The 14,538-nt window shown below is 43.8% G+C and overlaps 1 protein-coding gene and 1 long non-coding RNA gene across 5 annotated transcripts in view; both read left to right on the top strand.

Annotated features, from left to right (window-relative positions):
• Window positions 1-9,773, top strand: part of RNPEPL1 (arginyl aminopeptidase like 1) — a 29,184-nt gene extending 19,411 nt beyond the window's left edge. Inside the window, exons 6-11 of one of the 4 annotated variants that reach the window (XR_010590552.1) lie at window positions 2,206-2,319; window positions 3,387-3,499; window positions 4,835-4,943; window positions 5,899-6,126; window positions 6,332-6,588; window positions 7,269-9,773. Coding sequence is in view for 2 of the 4 variants with exons in the window: in XM_008173158.4 (XP_008171380.3) it covers window positions 2,206-2,319; window positions 3,387-3,499; window positions 4,835-4,943; window positions 5,899-6,126; window positions 6,332-6,474; window positions 7,269-7,541 (980 nt within the window). In the remaining 2 variants the exon portion in view is untranslated. The remainder of the gene's footprint in view (window positions 1-2,205; window positions 2,320-3,386; window positions 3,500-4,834; window positions 4,944-5,898; window positions 6,127-6,331; window positions 6,589-7,268) is intronic. The other 3 variants (XM_008173158.4, XR_010590553.1, XM_065557644.1) reach the window with 3 other exon arrangements.
• A 276-nt stretch (window positions 9,774-10,049) lies between these two features.
• Window positions 10,050-14,085, top strand: LOC122172531 (uncharacterized). Its single transcript, XR_010590554.1, has 4 exons — window positions 10,050-10,212; window positions 11,125-11,227; window positions 12,897-13,078; window positions 13,901-14,085. It is a non-coding gene; the product is annotated as an uncharacterized LOC122172531 (long non-coding RNA).
• Window positions 14,086-14,538: the final 453 nt, after the last annotated feature.

Genomic DNA, 14,538 nt, shown 5'->3' with positions numbered 1-14,538 from the left:
TGAGGTGGGGCTGGGAATGAGGGGCTCAGGGCGTGGGAGGGGGTTCAGGGCTGGGGCAGGGGATTGGGACGTGGGTTTGGGGCACAGGCTTACCTCCGGCAGCTCCTTGTCAGCAGCGCAGCGGGGGTGCTAAGGCAGGCTTCCTGCCTGTCCTGGCACCGCGGACCGCGCTGCACCCCAGAAGTGGCCAGTAGCAGGTCTGGCTCCTAGGTGGAGGTGCACAAGTGGATCCGCGCGGCTCTCGCCCACAGGTACCCCCCACCCCCAGCTCCCAATGGGAGCGTGGAGCCGGTGCTAGGGACGGGGGCAGCGCACGGAGCCCTGTGGTCTCCCCCCCGGCCCCCAGGAGCCGGACCTGCTGCTGGCCGCTTCCGGGGCGCAGTGCAGTGTCGGAAAAGGTAGGTACTAGCCTGCCTTAGCCGGGCAGCACTGCCGACGGGACTTTTAATGGCCCGGTCGGCCATGCCGACCAGAGCTGCCGTGACCCAGTGCAAGTACTGGGTTGTGACCCACAGTTTGAAAACCACTGTTCTAGTGTATGGTCCTCTTCACTCAAAAACTGAACCTCATTAGATTATGTGGAATCTTTTAGGTATAGTACAATGTCACCTGACTTCTGATATCTTATTCATCCTTTCTGTATGATTTATTGTCCAGTATTACTTTATTCTCTGACTTCGTCATTTCACCATGGTCTCCTGTCCAGATCTCTTCCACCACAGGCATTCTAGTTCACTTAACTTGATCTTCTAGCTTCTCTCATTGCTAGACTCTTACAGATCTTATTTTATTGCTGTACAGCTCTTTATTAAACTCCTTTGTCTGACACCCTGTTACTTTTCCAGACAGTACCTCTCATCTTAGCCCTCTTCCAGTGTAAATTATTCTTTCCAATACATGTTACCCTTCCCATCTCTATCTCTCTGGGGTAGAGGAAGATCCTTGCTGGGTTCAGTCTCATTCCTCTCGCCTTTAGAACTAGCAGTTGCAGTAATTTATGTACTGTCTTTTTACTAGATTGATACCTTTGTATTACTGACATCCCTAGGTCTTTGCCCAATCTGAGTGTTCCTCTGCACCAATTGGGTCTTTCCCTGCTCCGAGTTGAAAAAATGGCCCCAAATCTTGTAAATGTTCTGTGCTAGCAGTTGGTTCCACTTTGGTTAATGTGGAGCCCCCTCATCCTTCCTGTATTGGTTCTTCCTTCCCCCCAGAGTTCCCTAGGACCTGATACATTTAATTCCTGCCTCCCTTCTTTACATAGCCCTTTCCAGACACTGAAAGGCTCAGATGTTGCCCCTATGTAGCTGACCCTGCAAGTGGAATTGGAAACCTTTCAGAGAAAGCTCCTGTAGAGGGCCTGGACTTCAGTCATTTTCTTACTCAAAAGTTAGCTGTTAGGCCCTCTCTCCAACACCGCCCTGTGTCTGTGAAGGTGTAGGTGAGAGCACGTCCGTCACCAAAAAATTGCAGCCAGCTATAGGGTGAAAGCGGCGGTGCCGTAACGGCCCAGAGCAATTCTGCACAGAAATTAGGGACAGGAAATGTAGAATGATTTTACCTAATTTCAGCTCCAGGAGAGAGAGAAGGAGATACAACTTGAATCAGAATTTGGCTACAGGTAAAGCCCTTCCTGCTTCAAAACGAGCTATAGAACCTTTAATAGCCACACTTTGTCAGAACGTCTCTCTGTATCTCCTCCGTGAGATGGCATTTCCTTCAGCAGTGTCCCAAACAGGCTGAGGTACTGATGAAATACTGAACGGTAAGAAAAGTGCCCACTACTCTACTCCCAATATCGCTTCCTGTATCACCTGGGTGTTCCTTGGAAGTTTCCCATTCAAAGATTGCCCAGGTACCACTCTGCTTAGCTTGTAAAATCTCATCAGAGAGGAGCCTGCAGTGGGAAATCTATTATTGTTTTTGTGTTGATTAATTCCACGAGTTCCTTTTTGTTTCAGACTGATATGTAGCCAGAATTCGGAAATACAACGTTTCAAGTTCAGACTTTCATTGCAAATATTTTTCACTAATTGCAAGGGATTTCTATGGTTGGTTTCTCTGTAAAGTACTTTCATTTGATTTTCTCCTGTTGTGACATTTGTCTTTCACTTTCCAGTAACCTGTATCTTTTACATGTGCCAGTGAGGCAGTTGTCTGCCTGGAACTGGATAGTGTGTATAATCTCTCTCTCTCGTGGGGCAGGTGCTGCCTTCACATGCCTGGAGACTGCATTCCGTCTTGATGCCCTCCACAGACAGATGAAGCTCCTTGGGGAGGACAACCCTGTTAGCAAGCTTCAGGTTAAGCTGGAGCCAGGTACGGCTGATCCTGGAACTGCTGGGAGTTGCTGTTGCGAGAAACAGCCCATATATTTAAATGCCTAAATATGTACTCAGTAGTCTAAGTGTAGACACCCAGTTTTTTTAAATCTTGGCCTATATTTTCAGTCAGTTTAATTTGAAGATCAATTTAAATAAATGAAGGAACTTGCCTTTGGCGAGCAGCTGGTCCCCTGGCATTTTTCATTCTAGACCGGTCTTAAAAATAAATTTTAAAAAATATATATATTTTTTGGAAAAGGTTATTTTTTTTAACCTTTGCTAAACTCAGATGTTTGAATGGATTTCTCCTCTCCCCCTCCCCACCCAGTTTCTTAAATAAGCATCATTGGGCAAAGACAAAACATCTTTCTGCCCTGAAAATTTTTGCCCTGAAAGCTGAATACTTTTGAAAATTTGAACATGTCAGAATAAGTGGCTATAAAGAAAACGATTTGTTTTGCAACCTAGGTGAAAGTCTTCTCTATTAGATGCCCTGGTGTGCACATATATCATAATTATATACTTGTATATACTCGTGTGCACACACAGGGATATATGCACACATTAAAATGCCTGGTTTGCTTTCCTGTTGATACAGCTCTGCAGTATTAGAGGCTGATCTGTTGTTACTCCCTCAACTAAATTTATTTCTACTCCTGGATGTGGGTTTTCTTCTGGTGCTGGTTTTCTGTCTTTGTACTTGGTTTATATATTTTTTTGACTGTGTAAAAGGACACAGAGCACGAAGTAGTCTTACAGTCTAGGTGTCACATAGAGCAAAATAAAATGCATATAAGAATTTAGTACAGGTTGAAAAATACTGAAGGTGCCAAGTGTTGGCATCTCAAGAGTCACTGACAAGGACTTTGTGTATGCTGAGAGGTTCCGAAGGTTTGCATTGAAGAATATGGAACTGAGAAAAAGATCCCTCTCCAAAGAGAGGCCTTAGAGACTGGTCTGGAATTTGAAATGGCTCAAATCATAGGGATTTTATGCTTAGTTTAGAGAATATCCCAGGCTATACAGTGCCCTACAATGCTGTTGTTTATCTTTTCCTTTCAGGGGTGAATCCGAGTAATCTGATGAACCTGTTCACCTACGAGAAAGGCTACTGCTTTGTTTACTACCTGTCCCAGCTTTGCGGAGACCCCAAACACTTCGACTCCTTCCTCAGAGTTAGTGTGAATACATACCTCGTCCTGCGCACATTTCCACCTGTGTCTCTAACTGCTGTTGTGTCCGGTTTTGTCACTGCAGCTAAGGCCATGTCTGTACTAGCGAACTTACAGTGGCAGAGCTGTACTGATGCAACCGCGCCGCTGTAAAATCGCTCGTGTAGCCGTTCTATGCTGACGGGAGAGAGCTCTACTGTCGACCTAGTAAAACTACCTTCTCACTACCACTTACGTGCTGTGCACACTACCATTTATGGTGTCAACGCTTATGTCAGGGAGGTGTTTTTTTTCATATCCCTGGGCGACGTACGTTTTGCCAACATAAGTGGTAGTGTAGACATGGCCTAAGTGAGGAGAGACTGGGAGGCAATTAGGTCTGAGACAGCAGAAGAACGATACCGCCATCACTCCAATTCTGACAGACACCACAAGAGAGAAGTATCTCCTGGGTTATCTCCTAACTGAACGTGGACAGGCTCCCGTCCATCTCCAGCTGCAAGCTGAAAGGGTGTCATGAGATTGCCAATGACTAAATTAATAGTGCTCTGACAATCAGTGTATCTTTGTAACTCATTTGGGGCTTCGGTGGAAAACACTGCATGGAATAGTTTAGTTATCACTGGGATGACCTTCAGTTTACTAATGAGAGTCCCTAGTTTGTTGTGGTTTTTGCATGCGTGACTAGCAAACCCAACGATCAGGACTCCCTGGATAGAGCACTTTTTATTATAGGTGGGGAAGCCTTGGTATCCAGCGGCACTCTAGCAAATGCTGTATACATTGAGGTCTCTGCTGAATTGTGTTTAAAAACTGACGACCAAGCTCATTTGCTCTTCTCTTGACTTTTCTCTCCTTGGCTTTCACATTGCTGTCACCTCACTATGCTCTCTTTCTCTTAATATCTTCTGGCTCCTCTTCTTTCTCTCCTTAATACATCAAGTATGTACAGAGACGTCTGTACGTCTCCTGTAATCCGTACCCGGTTGGTGAATAGCTTGGTGGTCAGGTGTGTTCTAATTTTCACAAGTGTGAATGTGCTGAAACCTTCCCCTCCTGCCATTGATACTTCAGTGTGGTAGAGCTCTTGCTTAGGGCAGTTTGTACTGAACTGGGAACCTTTCTGTGACTGCACCATTTTTCTGCATACAATGGTGCTTCCCTTACCTAGCTTCTTATACAGATCTCCCCTCCTCTTCACCTTCCTTTTATACCAGAACCCCTTTCCAATAGCTGTTCTCACTCTCCCATCTCTGTATTTTCACATCAGGCTCCATGATTCTCCCACCAACTCTCACTGTCTTCCTAACCATAATTCACTCTTTCACTCTGTTTCAGGCATACATTGAGAAATACAAGTTCACCAGCGTTGTAGCCCAAGATCTTTTGGATTCCTTCCTGAATTTTTTTCCAGAACTGAAAGAGCAAAGTGTTGACAACAAAGCAGGTGGGAAAGAGAGTTTCTTTGTTTAAGCAAAGACAGTTTGAAAGGAACAGCCTAGGCTGGGATTAGAGGGTGTATAGGGAAATGCTGGATCTGAAGAAAATGAAACTTTCTTACTGATTCATCTTTGGCATTCAAACCGTTATAAACATGATTCATGCCGTTATCACTCTGCTTGTAATGTCAGTCATCGAAGCTAGAGAAAGAGGATAGAAAAGAAACGTTTTCTGTAATTAAAATAGTGGAATTTAGTTACACATTTCTCTCATTATGTAGCTGCAGCCTGTATACTTCCCTGAAGTTCATATATAAATGCTTTTCTGTATCCTGCCATTGATTCTACAAATGGGTTTGCAGGGCTCTGTGCATTAAAGGAGGTTATTTTGGTCTTTCTTTTGATAGTGGGAATAAATCTGAAATAATTTACATTCTCCCTAGTGGGGCAGTCACCTGTCCCCCTTTCTACAGAGCTGGAGCTCTCTCCCAATTCTTACCTGCGTTTTAGTCTCTACTTGAGTCTCTGTCAGAACTGAGGTCTTAAAATTGCCGAGAATTTGACGTGCATGAAGGGGAGTCTGAGAGAAAGTTGGATCCAAGATGCCTCATCTTCCTTTCTGTCTATCTCAACATTATCATCTTGGGTATTTTGAGTTACCATCAGCACAGTGCTTAAGCACTAGATAGCATCAGGGTTAGTATTAGACAGAGATGTGTTATGGTTGGAAGGGAGCCAGCAACAGCCTAACCCGATAAATGCTATATAGTGCAGAGAAAATAGCTAAGACTGGTAGGGTCACTATTAGGATTTTGCTCCCTGCTGTATTGCTACCATTAGAAATAGATCCAATTGCTCTTGTTAGAACTTTTTTTAACTACGCTAGAAGCAGTCCTGGGCCTTGAGACAGTCAAGTCAGCTGCAGAGACTCCTGCTTGACCCTTTCGGTGCTCCTCGTTCCAGGACTGGAGTTTGAACGTTGGCTCAATGCTACAGGACCTCCATTAGCTGAGCCAGACTTATCTCAGGGATCCAGTCTGATCAGACCAGTGGAGACACTCTTCAAACTCTGGACCACTGAGCCTCTTGATGCCGTTGCTGCTGCTAGCAGTGTTGACATCACTAAATGGAGACCGTTCCAAACTGTGCTTTTTTTGGACAGATTGCTGGATGGGTCACCGTTGCCTCCTGGTGAGTACTGGAGCAAAGCAGTAGGCAAGTGTTCCTGGTACAAACAGTGAAGGAAATAATGTTATTACTAACTTTGCTCTCTTAACACACAGCCCCTCACCCTAGGTTAATGTTTTTCATCCATTTTTGTCTAATTTCTTTTAAACTTGCCAAAATACCTCCTAGTAACAAACTCTCTCTCTCTTTGTGTATGTGTTCTCTTCAGAGGTGATAAAAAAGCTTTCAGAATGTTACTCCTCTCAGCTGGACACCATGAATGCAGAGATCCGTATCCGCTGGTTGCAGATCGTAGTCCGAAATGACTATTACCCAGATTTTTACAAAGTCCGACACTTCTTGGAATACCAGGTACTAACTGCTGGATTAAACAGCACTGCACCTCTCAGTGCATGAGACATGTGCATGAGACATGCGACGTGAAAGAACCTTGGAACTTCTGCTTCCTGGCCAAGTATAGATCAGGTGTGTTGCGAAGGGGCTGAGCTTGGTTCACCTGCTAGTGGGTGGGGATGGCGGCAAGTGAGAGAACACAACGTTGTCCTGACCATATTTCTGTTTGGTGCCTTCCTTCTGTGATGAAGGATTGGCTAGGACATAATTTGACTTGCCTGTGCATAGTCTGTACTATTCTAGTCTGGCTCCCCACCCCCAACCTAGCTCTGCCCACCTCAGTCTTGTCCTACTTTTCCAGGTCTGGGCTTTGTAGAGCAGAGACTGCAACCCATACCAATCTGTGTGATAGTTTTGTTGTCCAGTGGATAAATATCCATGGACTAGGTTGAGGCCTATCAGACGCCATTCATTAGTTGCTTGATTGAGCAGAAGTGAAAAGCTGTTGCGTTTCATCACTGTGTCTTTTCCCATTGGCCTGCGGGTTGAGCTATTAGTTGTGCATGAGTAGTGGAATTAACTAGTCTTAGACATTCAAAGAAAAGCCTGTTGTCTTACTGATACCGATCTGGCTTCAGGTTCACCCGATTTAAAGTAATTTCATAAAAGTCTAACCAAAGAGAGAGTTTGAAGAAATATAGTAACTGCCTATGATCTTAGGTCATGGAGAACTGTCTGGTGTATTCGTTGCGTAGCTGAGTCTCTTAATCTTTATAGGTATTATGTGTTATCCAGTTTTATTTTTATTGTAGATGTCTCGAATGTACACAATTCCACTGTATGAGGACATCTGTACTGGCACGCTGAAGTCCTTTGCCTTAGAAGTTTTCTACCAGACCCAGAACCAGCTGCATCCCAACTTGCGGAAAACCATTCAGCAGATTTTGACACAGGGCTTGAATCCTCTTCCCACCACAGACACTACAGCAGTTGCCACAGACACACCAACTATGGTGCTTGAGGACAAACCCTCAGAGGCCGCTAACAGTGCCATTTCTCTCAGGGATGTTAACGTGTCTGCTTAGATCACCATCTCATGCCAGGCACGACGCTTCAAGAGCGGGACAGGAACAGAGGAGAAATACAATGCCTCCTTTTCCTCAGCCCTACAGCTGCAGTCTTTTGTAACTGGATTTTTTTTTAAAGTCCCCGGACACAAAGCAAATGTGCCTTCAAGTGCCCAACCCAGTGACATGGCCAGGTTTCAGGGATCTTTTTCAGATGCGAGCAGGAACTACTGTGGGATGGATATTTTGATTCATTGCATCATGGACAGGGACTTCATGGAGTTGTTTCCCCTCTGCAAGTGGATAGTTCTCTTCTTCGGGGTTCTTATGGATGGGTTTATTGGTGTTGAGTAATCGGAGGTGACACACAGTACATGCTCTGTGTGTGTGTGTTGCCAGGAGGGTCAAGAAGCAGGATAATGGGGATTTGGGCCAGAGCTCTGTAAAGAATAGACTTTTAAGAATTTGAAGTGGTGGCGAACATGTTTTCTGCTTGTGCTCCTTTCTGTGACAGAAATGTGGGATTTGGAAGGTGGAGAACTAATGCTTATATAATTGAGAATCTAGTTTAAAACAGCAGATGGATAAATATGGAGAGCATAGAAACCTCATGGAGGATTTAAAATCTTCCCCATTAACTCAACCCCACCCTCTGTGTTCCCTTTGCACTGGTTGGGAATGACGAGCAAACAGATTGGGATTTTCAAAGGGGCCTAATGGAGTTCAGTGCCCAAATGCCATTGAATTTCAATGGAAGTTGAAAACCTAAATCCCTTAAACTCCTTTGACAAGCCCAGCTTCATCCCTTACTAGTTTCCTGGCATGTAGAGCATCTGCATCCTTCAAATGGCCTGTGTGTTCTTCCTACTTACTTTCCTTTGGGAATAATAAATGGGACCTTTATTTAATTTTAAAAAACCACCTGCGTGCACTGGACCTGCAAGACAACCATGGAGATGGTGACCATGCTAAAACTCTATTTTCTATTTTTGTCCCCTCCCTTGGTCTGAATAATAGTCTGTTAGAGGGATGAGGGAAGCAACCTTTCTCTGGATGCAAAACGCTGGAGCCTAAACCCCAGTTTACTCAAGTCTGCTCTGTGACTCCTAAAGGCAGTGCAGTGCCCAGGCAGCTACCCAGAGCGGTTCCCCAGGATCGCTGGCCAGGTACACCTGACTGTGACTAGCGAAAAGAGAGAGAGAATCTCCACTGTCCGTTCCCCGTGGGCAAAGCATTGTTGTGGTTGCTCATCAGAAATAAACACATGGGGAATCCTTTGGGAATCGCTAGTGCAGCCCCAATAAATGACACAACACAGGCAATACGGTGCAGATTCTAAAGAACCTTTTCTGTACTGAAGCGTGGGCAGTCTCTAAGTGCCTCTCCGTGGGCGTCCTGCAGCTCTCTTGGAACTGATGTAGCATTGTAGCAAGTACACTAGCTTGAGTAAACGGTGAACGCTTCAGAGTCGTCTCAGCTAAAGGAGAACTGAGCTGGAAGCGGCCTTTTTCAGAAGAAAGGGTGTTTTTAAAATAAGCCTGTCTGTGTTTTCTGAGAGGGGCTGTTACTAAGTGCCTGTTAGACATGCCTGCTCTAGTGACCTCCCCATTTAAAAAGTGATTTCCATGTAACATCATTTGTTCTGACAGACGTTTTAGCGTTGCTGTGAAGATGTACATAGCATTGGCAAGGAAGGGAACTTGGGAGATATTACACCAAATGAAATCAGTTTACACCCATGCACTGATGGGGATTTAGGTGCTGTTATTGATCTATGTTTCTGGCCTTAAATGAAGTTGGATTTCACATTCGCCTTAGCCTGGGCCAAACTGGGATAAAGCAATAATGAACTCAGGCCTGCAGAGTACTACAGTCGTTTCCAAAATGTACCGTCAGCATTTGGGAGCTTGACATCTCCAAGCTGTGCTCTTTGCTCTTTTAACGGGATTAACCTTTTTTGTTCAGTGGGGTTTTCCGTACAATTCTCTTTCCTTTTGTTCATTGTTACCTTGTTACGCTGATTTATGCAAATTGACCTTTCCACTTCCTTTATTGCCATTGTTGGCACTGAGTATCCTGGACACCACTGCCGGCAGTGACAGCCTGGCTAAAACCAGTGACCACTAGCCTCATTTGCAGCACCAGGCCTTGGTTTTACAGCATTTTATTTTGCGGGAGAATGTATATGACCCTGGTGGAAATTTTTTAATTTACATTGATGCCTTATGATTAAATATCAAATTAAACTAAGCTTTGTGACGTGTCTAACCTTTCTGCCTTACTGTGTCCCTGCCAGATATCGACGAGCTTTGTACTGTTAACTTGAGAAGAAACAAGACAAAGGATCATGGTTGGAAAGAGGAGTGGGGAGTAGGGTGTGTGAGAGAAAGGCACACAATTGTGTAGGAAGTGCAGACGTAATCTGTGGGAAATAGACTAACAAGAATTTTTCAAATCTTAATGTAGGGTGACTATTTTTGTCCTTTGCACCCATCCGAATGCGGTGTCATTTTTAATGAAAATTGGTGGCATATTATAAACAAATGGAAGAGCAAGCAGGGTGTGTTGTCTTTGTTTTGTTATTTGCTGAAAAGACGTATCGCACACCTGAATTTTAGAAGCTACATCAGAGCAGTCTGGCAAAAACATGGCATGAGCCTCGGAGAGAGGGAAAAGTCCCCAGTCTAAGGTAAATGTTATCTATTATATTTCAGTATATTGAAATTGTTGCCTGATCTATTTATTGTGTATTAATAATTTAATAATCCCCAATTGACAAATTAACACTCTGAGGTTTGACAGGTTTCAGTTCCTAGGCCAGGTCCAGAGTTATTAGAATTACAATTAAACTGGAAATGCGTGGTTACAACAGTCACACTTAAGAAAAATGTTCTAAGCTTTCAATAGTTTTATTAACAAGGTTAGTAAACACACACAAGTTCTGATCAAACAAGAGTGTAACAGTAATGCAATAGTAATTTTATGTCCAGCGTCATGTCATAGGCATACTCACACAATCCTTGTGTAGACCTAGCAGTAGGGAGACTAGTGGTGGTCTGTGAGGGTCCTATCCTATCTCTGGCATGCCAAATAATTCCAATGGTTATGGTTTCGATGGTCTAGGCCATGGTTAGCCCTATTATAGGGTCTGGTGGCTGCCTTGAATATTCATAGAAGTGTTTTTCTGGGGTGCATTTCTGTTTATTGCAAAGGGATTAAAAAAAAATGGAAACACTTTGTATGTTTACCTTCCACAAATGTCAGAAAATCCTTCAGGCCGCCTCCTGCTCTGGCATTTTAAATCCTTTATAAATCTAGTGATACTTGTTTTACATGTCTCTGTTCATGTATTTTAAGGCCAGAAGAAACCATTATGATCATCTAGTCTGACCTCCTGCATAACACAGGTCATAGAAGAAATCGCGGGGTTAGGTTCATTACGCCCATAACTTCTGTTTGAACTATAGTGTATCTTTTAAATGGTGGAGTGTATGTCTTTCTAAAGTCTTTAAATCAGGAGAATTCATTATGTTCCTAGATAAGTTGTTCCAACTGTTTATTACCCTCATTGCTAAAAAAATAAATTGTGCCTGATTTCTAGACTGAATTTGTCTACCTGTAACTTTCCGCCCCTGGATTCGCACTGTGCCTTTTTCTGCCAAATGAAAGAGCCATCTATCATCAGAAATCTCTTCCCCATGCAGGTATTTGTAGATTGTGATCAAGTCACCTCTTAACCTTCTCATGAATAAACTAAATAGATTGAGCATCTTAAGTTGCTCACTGTATGGCATGTTTTCTGCATTGCAAAACATTCTTGGAGTTCTTTTGTGGACCCTTCCCCTGTTTTTCAACATCCTTTTAGAAGTGTGGGCACCAGAACTAGATGCAGTATTCCAGTAACAGTCTCAAGAGTGCTGGTTGATTGTATATTCTGAACCATCTCCAAAAGCTAGTTTTATTATTGTTACTCAGATTAAATACATCCAACATCCTTTTAGGACACTAAAAACCAATCAGGTTTTTAAAGAAGAACTTTATTATAAAGAAAAAAAGTAAAAGAAGCACCTCTGTAAAATCAGAATGGAAGGTAATTTTACAGGGTAATGAAAATATTTAAAACACAGAGGATCCCCCTCTAGGCTCAATTTCAAAGTTACAAAACAGGACTAACCATCCCTCTTAGCATAGGGAAAATTCACAAGCTAAAACAAAAGATAATCTAACGCATTTTCTTGCAATTACTTACAATTTTTGTAATTTTAGATGTATCATTTTAGTAGGAACTGGATTACCTGCTTGGTGTCTTTCTCTGTCTCAAGAGGGAACACACAAAAGAAGCACAAACAAAACCTCCTCCCCTCCCTCCTCCCCCCCCCCCATTTGAAAGTATCTTCTTTTCCCATTGGTCCTTCTGGTCAGGTGCCAACTAGGTTAATAGAACTGATTAACCCCTTACAGGTAAAGGAGGGATTTTATGCTACCCGTAGCTGTATGTTTATGACCAGATTGAATTTCCTTAAAGGGCCATCCCACCTGGTGAGACCTTGGCTCTGAAGTTACCGACTTCTGATGACACAATAATGTTGCCTTGGCATTTTTTTTAAACACTGAATCAGAATAAGGTTAAAGGGTATGTGTGTAATCTACAAGCACTGGGAAGGTACCTGGCACTATTGTCTCTTGTCCCACGGCAAGGGTCACTCTGCAGGGGTTCATATTTTATATGGTTTAATAAAGGTGAGGTATGGATGGGTTGGCACCTTTATTTCTGGATTTCCTGCTTTTGTGATTCTTTACAGGTTGATGGGGAAGGAAATATATTGATCATTATAAATAAGGAGATCCATGCTTTTTTATTTTTTTTTTGTCACCACAGCTTGTCCATCTCCATTTAATGATAAATAAAGCTACCTCAAATGTGATCTGTGCCCTTGTCTTTGGAAATTGCTTTGACCAGTGATTTCTAGCCCTGCTGGAAGAGTCTACAGAAGTGAATGGGAGGCTCTGGGTACAGGCAGGAGCAGTGGCGTAGCCAGGGTCTAAGTGTAGGGGGAGCAAACATAAAAAAGGCGTCCCCCCTTGGCTCCTCCGGTTTCCCCCCCCCCAGATTAACCCTGGGGCCTGGCTCAGGACTCCTGCGGGCTTCTCGGGGGTGCAGATACACCCGTCCCCCCGCGGTCCCGGGAGAGTCTCTCCTGCCCAGCCCGCTCTGCAGGTGTCCCCCACCGGGGGTCGGTAATGTTAGGTTACGCTTTTACCCAATAAATATCTGTTATGCAGCTGCCTACTTGGTGTCAGTTCCTGTTGCAATAAGATACCATTGTAATTCTGCCAATAATCGCTTTTAAACTTCTCTGGATTTTTTTGAAGCTGTACAATGCCTTCCCATTCCTCATGGAAATCGGCCCCGGGCAACATCAGAGGATTTCCTGTAACTGGGAGGCGATCAAGCAGTTTGTGAGGGAACAGATCAGCTGCCACTTGGAGAGCGATGACCTAGAGGAGCCGCTCGATTTCATGGACTGCTGAATGAAATAGATCATCTCACGCTGGTAAATAAGAGAGCTTTCACCCTAGAGACTGCCAGGACTGGAACAGCTGACGACATTGACAAGGCTGGCTGTGCTGGACCTGCCACCTGTAACTTTTCGGGGGAGAAAATTAAGGACAAGATTGAGTGTGCTGTGGGAGGATTTAAAATTAAGAGGGATAATTTGTGCCCAATATTTTGCCAGTTAAATGGTGACCATTGGGTTTCACGCTCCATGGGGTCAGCCGATCATCTTGAAAGATACTCTTCTTCCAACTCTATCGGGAATTTTTTTGCCCTTTTATGAAGCATCGGCTATGGGAAACTGCCAGAGGCAGGATACTGGGCTTGGTGGACTAACAGCCTGATCTGGATTGGGAAATCTTATTGAGAACTAAAAAAAATAAATAAAAAGGAAATATTTAGAGATTCAAGGGGAGTGGAGACACGTCCCCTTTCTGTGCCTCAGTTTCCCCATGTGTAAAATGAGGCTAATGATACTGACCATCCTTTGTAAAGCACTTTCATTAGATCTACTGATGAAAAGTGCTATATAAGAGTGGTGGTGGTATTATAATTATTTATTATTTGTAGGAAAGCCATTAGTTGACTTCTGGGTGCAAGTCTGACCCCCTCTTCCTTCATGTAGTTTAGTTGGACTTTTATGGGTGAGCAGGGAGAGGGCTGAGGGCTATCTAACCATTTCTGCTCTCCCTAGTAACTTGCAGCTCTCTCAGCGATACTTGATGTGGGAGGTTCCAAGCTCTGGTGTATTGAAGTTAGTAGCTTCCACAGAGTAGTCCCCATTGCCCATGGCTTTGATCTTTCCAAACCTTTTGCACAGATGCATGTGGCTGGCATATTCTCTATCAACCAATGCAGGATGGAGCTGACAGCACGTTCTTTGAAGAGAACCTGGTTTATGTTTTCATAGATGGTGGTTTTTTTTTTTTTTTTTTTTGCTGGCCCTGAAACCATTCTGCGTTGGGCACTGCTCTTTCTGCTGAAACATCATGAAGTGCAAGGCAAGTAATATGAAGGACCTCCAGGCAGGGTGGGAAAGAAGGGCCAATGTTGCTGTCAATCTCAGTGTAGAATTTTTCTGGAAGGAGGAAGAGCATGTCCCAGTTATTCTCTGTGTGTTATCTTTTGCCAATAGACGTCTATGCATGAAATGCTGTTTGTGCTGAAATTTTGGCTACATAAAAGGAGGAGGAACAGGAAAGATAAACCAGGAGTAATCTGTCTAATACCAATGTAGGACAAACATGCATCTCTGGGCCAATTATTAATTGCTTGAGCGACTGAATTTAAAATGTATTTCTCAGCTGAGCTGAAGGCTGGGCCATTTAACATTTGGCAGTTAGGTTAGTGCAAAAGTGGCAGTTAGCATGGGATTTCCCGGGTTGTTTTACACTATAATTCTCCCTGCCAACATCACACCAACAGGGTTCCATGGGGATGTCCAGTTTCATGGTTACC

This window comes from Chrysemys picta, chromosome 9 (genome assembly GCF_011386835.1).
Source record: "Chrysemys picta bellii isolate R12L10 chromosome 9, ASM1138683v2, whole genome shotgun sequence".
Lineage (NCBI taxonomy): Eukaryota > Metazoa > Chordata > Testudines > Emydidae > Chrysemys > Chrysemys picta.
The sequence above is the reverse complement of the archived record's forward strand: the minus strand, read 5'-3'. Positions and strand labels throughout refer to the sequence as shown.